Here is an 8,996-nt window from a genome sequence, read left to right on the forward strand (position 1 = left end):
CACCAAGAAACATCCTATAATCATGATTAAAAATCGGAAACTTACACCATAAATAAAATCCTTCTTTTTAGACTTGTGAAATTCAAATGAACTCAAGAACTCAAGGGTGAATTCAGGGAAGGTTTTGTAATTCATAGTATAAGCATGCTTCATGTCAAGATTGTTAAACAAAGCCTTAACTCGTTTTTCAATTCCAATATGCTTCAAAGAATAATGATTAATAAATTTAGTGGCCTTCATACCTTTACCTCTCAAAATAACCCAAGTTCCCATTGCTTTTTACTAGAAAAGATAACTTAAGGATAAGTTGGATCATGCCAAGTTGGTGTTTCTTGCATCTCGACATCCTCCGCAACATAGGATGCCTCCGCTTCACCTCTCCCCCTCTTTGTAGGACCTTGTGTAGGTGCTTTCTTAGGAGCCATTTCTGAAATTTTAAGACAAAAATTTCATCTTAAAGCAAGCAAAAATTCATCCAAACTAGCATAATAGAACAAATTAGTGAACTAATTCATCCTATAAACATTAATAGAACACAATTTATTCAATTTCTAGCATAAATAAGTGACAAATCAATTTCCCCCAAATTGAATTAGGGTTTGAGAAATTGGATTAAATTGATTAAAATGGATGAAATCAAAGAGAAATGAGGTAGAAACTTACTTGTTGTTGATGAATGATGAAAAAACCTTGAATCTTGATGTTGGAAATGGTGTTTCTGTGTGATTTAAGGTGAAGAAAGTGAAGAAAATGAGAGAGAAAGGATGAAGAAGTACCGTCGAAATGTTAGCAAATGAAGATAGAATCTACCATCCCGTGTTTTTGAGGAAAAAAAAGTGGAATATTGCGTCCTTGATCGGGGACACCCCACCCCGATCGGGGTTGACCAGTCCTACACGAGTTTCACTCCTTTACTGCGTATTTCTTTTCCTTGCTCCGTTTTTGAAAGTTACGACCCCGAATGGGGTTCCTTTTATGGGGAAGCGTGCATATCCCGTTAGAGCCTTATTCTCTTCTTTATTCACCTACAAATCACAAAATAAAACACCGTCTAGTCTAGAAATTATTCCTAATTCTATGAAAACATTAAATTGTTCGGAAATTAAAAACAAAAATAAATAAAAGATCGGGTTGCCTCCCAAGAAGCGTTCTTTAACGTCCCGCACGACGTAAGAAGCTTGAGTCGGTTAAGCTTCCGTAAGTAGAGGATTCACGGTCACTTCCTCTATAACCCCGACGATCATATTCTCATGGTAGACCTTCAAACGATGGCCATTTGCTTTGAATTTTTCGCCATTGGTGGTCATCACTTCAACGGAACCGAACTTGTTGACATTAGTGACGGTAAATGGACCGGACCTCCTTGATCGGAATTTTCCCGAAAATAGCTTGAAGCGGGAATTGAATAGTAACACCTTATCACCAATTTGAAATTCTTTCTTCAAGATCTTCTTGTCAATCCATCTTTTCGTCTTCTCCTTATAAAGACAGGATCTCTCATAAGCTTGCAAGTGGAATTCATCAAGCTCATTTAGTTGCAACAACCACTTCTCTCCACTTAACTTTACATCCATGTTTAGCTCCTTGACCGCCCAATATGCCTTGTGTTCCATTTCAACAGGAAGATGGGAAGCATTTCCATAGACCAAACTATATAGTGAGGTACCAATAAGAGTCATATATGCGGTACGGTAGTCCCACAAGGTATCATCAAGCTTCATGCTCCAATCCTTCCTCGACTTGGAAACAACATTCTCAAGAATGGACTTGATCTCACGATTATAGACCTCTACTTGGCCACTTGTTTGTGGATGGTAAGCCAAGCCTTTTCTATAGGAAACCCCATACTTTTCTAGAAACGCATCAAGTTGTTTTTTTACCAAAGTGTGTATCACGATCACTAATGACCGCTCTTGGCACTCCAAATATTGGAAATATAATATTCTTGAATAAGTAGTTCACAACTCGAGCATCATTAGTGGGAGTAGCAATTGCCTCTACCCATTTAGAGACTGATAAGGTTATTTTCAGTCGTTTGGCCTTAATCAAAGTAAACCTAAATTACTACTAACTAATAGCTAGCGGTAAGAAGGGTCGAATCCACAGAGAGGCGAGGTAATTATTCTAGTTTTTTAATATTTAAGTCTGTCTTTTAAGTAACCAATTTTAAGGGTGGGTTTGATTTAATTTCTAACAGCTAATTGCAAAGTAAATAAAGGATGAATAACAATAATATTAAGAAGTCTAGGGTTTAGGTTCACTAGGTAGTTATTCGGGGGTGAGTCCTAACTTATTGGTATAGCTAATTATGTTGTTTAAGGTTATATGATCGGTCGATTCAATATTCCCAGATCTAATTTAACATGAAATCGCTATCATTAAATTATCTCGATTCAGTTATCCCAGCCTATATTGATTCTAACCCAGTCGGTGAAAGTCTCAATTCGCTATACTAGTGAAGAAAAACAAGTCACATCTAGTCCCCTTGAACCCGGTTTTGGACCATCACATAATTTGAGGTCCAAAACAAAATTCGTCTAAGAACATATGGGACTTTTTGGCCTAGGATCCTCCTATGAAGAGTTTGGAGCACTTTTGCCTAGGATCTTTTGTCTTGAAGGGATTTGAATCATGTTCAAACAAGAGAAGTAAAACCGGGTGGACCAAGGCTACACGGTTTGCAATGTCAACTACAAGAATCGCTTTCAAGCTTCCCAATTTGTCCAAGATAGCTTCTTGCCCCCTCCTTACATGCTCTAGCTCTTTTACACTCTTTTGGCCGGTCCATGTGAAGCTTCCAAGCTTGATTAATAAGCATTGTCCCATTAGTTTACCTTCTTGTTTTTTCTATTTGATTTTCAACTTGTGTAAGAACTTTGTGTAAGGCCTAGGGGCCACTTTTGTACCGGTTATTTTAGGGGTCTTTTGGACCGTTAGATGCTAGGATAAATGGATGGTGAGGATTGCTTGGCTTGGTCTATAAAAAACAAAGCTTTCCTCATGTAACAGATTTGATGAATGATAAACACAAGTTAGAAGCTTTGCTTTCTACTAATCTTCTTTGCTTAGTGCTGGAAAACCTTCTATTGCTTAGTGCTTAGAGTTGGGTGATTCCTTTGCTTAGTGCTTGGAATTTCCTCTTAGGCTTAATTTAGTGGCTTAGTTCTTAGATTAAATCATATCCCAAGTCACTCAATTCTAATCATGCTTGAAATTCTCAATTCCATCGCGTTGAGTCGTGGTTTCAAACAGTCCACCCGAGTGTTAAAAAATGAGCCCCAAAGTTTCTGTCCAAATATTAGCCATTTTAATCACAATTAAAAGTCCATTTCATTGTCCAAATCGAGTCTTATTTGTCCAAAATCCAAGTCTTGAGTGTTTTACTTCAAATTGGTATCAGAGCAAGGTTTAACACAATTCCATTGTTGTGTTAGTCTTGGGAGAAAACTTTCTAGTGAGTTCATACTAACTAACCACATCCAAAAACACAAAAACAACCATGAGTGAGGAAAGACTACTCGGTATTGGGAACCAAGTGACCCAACTCTCGGAGAAATGTGATCGTGTGTTGGATACTCTGTATGCCATCATGGCCAACATTCCAACACCAACAAAGGAAGGAAGACCACTCCGTGGTAGGCAAAAGGAGCAAGCTCATGGAATGCAAGAGCCTTACTCAGATTCAAGAGTCCTCAACAAAAACTTACAGGTACAAAGTCCTAACCTTCATGATAGCTTAAATTCGAATGTGGGTCTTAACTTAGTAACATGGAGAGTGATGCACACACAACCCCAACCCTTAGAAATGGACCAAAGACAACAAACATTTCGGTTTAGGTACACCATAAAGGGGAAGGTTTGTAATTTAATCATTAATGGAGGGACTTGTACCAATATAGCATCTAGTACCCTTGTTGAAAAGCTTTCCTTACCCACACAAGACCACCCATGTCCTTACAAATTGAGATGGCTCAACAAAGGTGCCGATGTGAGGGTTGATAAAAAATGTTTAGTACACTTTTCCATTAGAAAAAACTATGTGAATGAGGCCCTTTATGATGTTCTACCCATGGATGCTTGTCATCTCTTACTTGGTAGACCTTGGGAGTTTGATAGAGATTCGGTACTTCATGGGAGGGATAACACTTACACCTTCAAATTTGGCTAAAAAAAGATTATCCTTTCACCATTACCACCACCTATCAAACCAACAACACCAACTTCCATGGTTGACCGTCAAGAGAGGTCTTGTTAGTCAATGAGGCCGAGATGTTACAAGAGTTGAAAGGGGAAGATGATATCTATGTCTTAGTGGCCAAGGACATGTTTGGGGGAAATGAAATGACCCTCCCATTAGAAATCCGAGAGCGCCTAAATGAATATGAAGATGTGTTTCCTAGTGAGCTCCCAAGTGGCTTGCCTCCCCTTAGGGGCATTTAACATCAAATTGATTTCATCCCAGGTGCTACACTTCCCAACAAAGCTGCATATCGGAGTGATCCAAAAGCTTCTCAAGAGTTACAACAACAAATTGGGGAACTTATGAACAATGGGTTTTGTGAGGGAGAGCCTTAGTCCTTGTGCCGTCCCGGCCTTGCTTGTGCCAAAGAAAGATGGGTCTTGGAGAATGTGTACCGATAGTAGAGCCATTAACAACATCACTATTAGATATAGGTGATGTGGGTGATGTCGTCGGGTCACATCCAACAAACACATTTATAATACTCAACAAACAACTAGTTAGCGGTAAGTCGAGGTCGATCCATGAGACGGTGTGCTTTGGGTTCTAAGTCTATCTATCTCAATTTATGCTAGTGTCACAATTGATTTGGGTTTGTAGTTGTGTATAGACTAATGCAAACAATAAGGTAAAACAAGCAATAAAAGGAAGGGTGTAAACAAATGGTTAAAAGTGCTAGGATGTCATGGGTTCATAGGGGATTCATAGGAGTTGATCATACAAACATGTTTACAAAGTTGCACGCAATTAATGTTGTGGAGGAACCGAGTTGGTTTATGTCTTACGGTTCATAGGAAGAGTTGGGTCCCGGAGCCGAATCGATTAGATTGTACAACACCTACAAGTCGACTTACTTTCCTCCTATTCAACTTCTATGCATGGTCTAACAAGACTCGAGTTGGTTTATATCTTACAAGTCAAGTTGAGTAGATAAGAGATGGTTGTAAATGCAAGGATTCATAGGCTTAGCATTTCATCAAACATAACATGTGCATAAAGTTGACATCACAACAAGCAAGCAATTTGATTATGAAAATATATTAGATTAAGCATTAATCAATCCCATGTTGGGTTCCCTAATTACCCATTAATCCTAGCTAAGAGACTACTCACTCATTATCATGGAGAACATGCCATTAATGGTGTCAATCATTACAACAAGTGAAAACATGATAAGAGAATGAGGAAATAAACAATAAAGAGTAAAGGGTAAAAGATTTATACCAAACTTGAGATGATCCAAATAATAAAGCAAAGAATAATAGAAGAACTTGATGATTGATGGAAGGTTGTCAATCTCCCAATAAACCCAATAATCTTAAATTACCCAAAAGTAACAAACTTGAACAATAATTAAGGAAAGATTAATGTGTAATTTGTGGAAAGATTAAAGAGTAATCTATTCTAATCTATTCCTAATCTAATCTAAGAGGAATTTCTAATGTGGAGGCGATCTCTACTCTAAAAACTTCTTTTTTTGATTATTTAGAAATGGGGTATATATAGTAGAGCTTCATTAGGTTAACTAAGGCTAAATTAGTAATTACATTTTTGAGTTCTAAGCAGGGAAATGCTAGTCTTTTCGGAGAGATGAGCATCTCAGCTGAGGACGCCGCGATCCGTTCGTCCAGGAGGGGAATCTGCTCGGATTCTTGTAGAGGTGGACGAGCGTCTTTCTGCAAATCCGCTCGGATTGTAGAAGAGGAATCCGAGCGTCTTCGAGGCTTGGATGCTCGGATTATGTTTCTTGGACGGGCGTCTTGCCTCTTTGGCTGCTCGGATTCTGCTTCAGAATCCTTCTCTTCACTTTCTTCTTATTCTTGTAGGATTAGTCTTTAGTTCCCGCCTCCTCTTCATACTAGTCCATCAAATATCGTCAATAAGCTTCCAAATATGCACGAAAGACGGGAAATTCCGCCTAATTATCTTCTTTCCTACAAAACATATGAAATGCACTAGGAAAGCAAATAGGAAGGATTTGACGGATAAAATGCTACGGAATGTTATAATAGTATGCAAAATAGGCTTAATTAGGGGACTAGATGTGCGCAAATAATGTTCACATCAAATATCCCCAAACCGAACCTTTACTCGTCCCGAGTAAAGAGGTGACTAAAACTAGACCTTTATTTAAACTAGCCTACTAATATAGCCGACATGAGACAATTAGCGGGTCTCACTCCGCCCCTTCAACTCACAATAAGACAACCATGAGGTAGGATGCCTTCTTGCAAGGCAAGGTGGGTCTTGCCAAAATGGCGACACATCCAAACATTAAAGCACACAAAATCAAGTAATGGATGCATCTACAAAATAATAGCCACTTTCCTCATCTAAGTGGCGGAAATTATCTACAAGGGACGCAATTCAAGGGTACACACTCCTTCATAGATGCAATTTCTTCAAACTACTAAGCCTAGAAGGATACCAAAAATCACCTCCAAATTGTGTCAAGCTAGGGTACCTTTGTCCTCAATCGTTAAATGCTTTTGTCATAGACTCCCTATGGTGTTAGAAACACTGGAGGATCGCGGAATTGCCCCTCTTGCCTAGACAAAGCAGTTTAACATCATTGTTATTTAATTCCCCAAGACTCGACCTAATATAAAGGAAAAACATGTTTTTGTATTTTGAATTTTTTTAATTTTTATGGATTTTTGATATAAATGCACACAACAATAAATAAATCACACAACATAAATAAACTCCTCCCCCAAACCTAAATGTCACAGTGTCCTCATTGTGACGCCTACAGCATAGCAATCACACAAAAATTTCCAGCAACCTAAAGGACACACCTAACAGAAGGAATGGGAAATAACTAGAGATAATACAATAAAAGAAGGTACAAGGGAAGAGAATACCGGGTAAGAGCTTAGGAATTCCCCCAAACCAGTTGCAAAAATAGGGGAAAATAATCAACTGTGCAATTCCTATCATCGTCTGACTACGTTTCTGTCCCAAAAATCTTGGGTACTCGATCGAGCCTCATGACACTCGATCGAGGAACCATATGGCGAGCATAAATTCTGCATTTAAAACAAATGCGCACAGAAATCACAATCAATACAACTTAAAGCGCGTAATAGTAAATTAAAAAGTAGCGCATGTGCTACACACAAGCATAAGTAACAACAATAAAAAGTCTAAGCAAAGAAAATAAATGACGAATAAAGTTCTTGCTCATCAAACTTAATGTCTAATGTAAAATATGAGCAATGTTCATCATTCTTCAAGTCATCATCACTTGGTAGGAAATAGAGCATTTCATCCGTCATAGGAGCTTCATCAAAAACTTTGACTGGCCCCTCTCTGAAAATCTCAGCTTCCAAAACATCCAACTCGGCTTCTATTTCAACATTCTCGCCATAGTTATAAATCATCTCAGGAGGAGGTTCATCTCCATATATCAATTTTTCTATCTCATCAACTTCATTGCTACATGGATATGACGCAACAGCAGGGGCGTCAGGTGGATTCCTGTCAAAACATAAAGCAAAGGAATCATCAAAAGTAGGATCATAAGTATTAATCATATGACAAGAAGCTTTTAAATCAGGAGGACGTGGTGCTTTGTTAAGACCAAAAGTGATAATATCATCTCCAATGTTGAATGTAAGACTCCCATGTCTAAAATCTACAATCCCCCCTGCTGTATGCAAGAATGATCATCCTAGAATAATAGGAACACGAGAATCCTCAGCTTATTCTGTAATACCACGTATTTTGATGGTATTTATAATTACGAGTTGGGCATTTTAATGATTAGTTATAACATTTATAATTGATAAATCGAAATAAGACGAGAAATATAATAAAATAATAATGGATGAGTCGGGATTGGATGTTGGGCCATTGTATTGGGCCGCGTGCGTAGTATGCTCGTGGATTTTAATAAGTAGTAATAATATTAATACCATTAATAATACAAATCATAATAATAATATTATTAATAATAATAGTAATTGTATTTAATAATATTATTTCCTAATCTAACTCGAACTCGACCTAGCCTACTTAGTATAAATAGAGAAAATAGGATCCTACCTGTTGAACCATATAGATATATATGTTTGTGTTTTGATGATGTCAAGAGTGCTTTATATTCTATATACTCGTTGCGCGTAATTCTTTGTTTAGTCTTTTTGATTGGACTTACTAATCGCAAGCATTAAGGAATTGTGATGGAAGTATGATGCGTTTATATCATGACCAAGCCCTCAATCACGGATCAAGGTATTGCAAGATAATAGAAGAATTATTCAAGCATTCATGAGAAGATGAAGCTCAATTAAAGATTGATCAAGCTTGGATGATGAAGTAGCCTACACTCGAAGATCTCCTAAGAAAATTAGAATAGCGTAGGTGATTATGTCGTAATGGTAATGTAAGAATGCGCTTCGTAGATTGGTAAAGTTATGGCCTCACAGCTATAACATTGCTTATATAAGAGCTCAATGTTATAGCTCTTCTACTATAACATTGAGATGTCAAGTTTACATAATACACGACTAAAATGTTTTTAAATTGATTTGGAAAATGTTTTTGTCTCTTTTAAATATTTTAGCAAAAAGTATTTATTTAACAAGGAAGTCCATATTCATATTAAGTGTGGTTTTATTTTAAGCTTATAATTAGTAATTATATTGGATCAACTTATGAGTTGAGTCATGTTACTAATTAGGGTTTATAATATTACATACTCTAAAACCCTAAATCTAACCTAGCGTCAAGCTAGGGTTTTCCCGAAAAACAA

At 37.4% G+C, this 8,996-nt stretch overlaps 1 protein-coding gene across 1 annotated transcript; it reads right to left on the minus strand.

The window, feature by feature from the left end:
• Positions 1-296: 296 nt before the first annotated feature.
• LOC141590202 (uncharacterized) lies at positions 297-1,721 on the minus strand. The gene is made up of 2 exons (XM_074410808.1): positions 1,268-1,721; positions 297-427 (listed from the first exon to the last, which is right to left on the minus strand). The coding sequence occupies exons 1-2, from the start codon at positions 1,719-1,721 to the stop codon at positions 297-299; spliced, it is 585 nt and encodes a 194-aa protein (XP_074266909.1).
• Between the last annotated feature and the right edge of the window lie 7,275 nt (positions 1,722-8,996).

The sequence above is a fragment of the Silene latifolia genome, chromosome 7 (assembly GCF_048544455.1).
Source record: "Silene latifolia isolate original U9 population chromosome 7, ASM4854445v1, whole genome shotgun sequence".
NCBI classification, from domain to species: Eukaryota; Viridiplantae; Streptophyta; class Magnoliopsida; order Caryophyllales; family Caryophyllaceae; genus Silene; species Silene latifolia.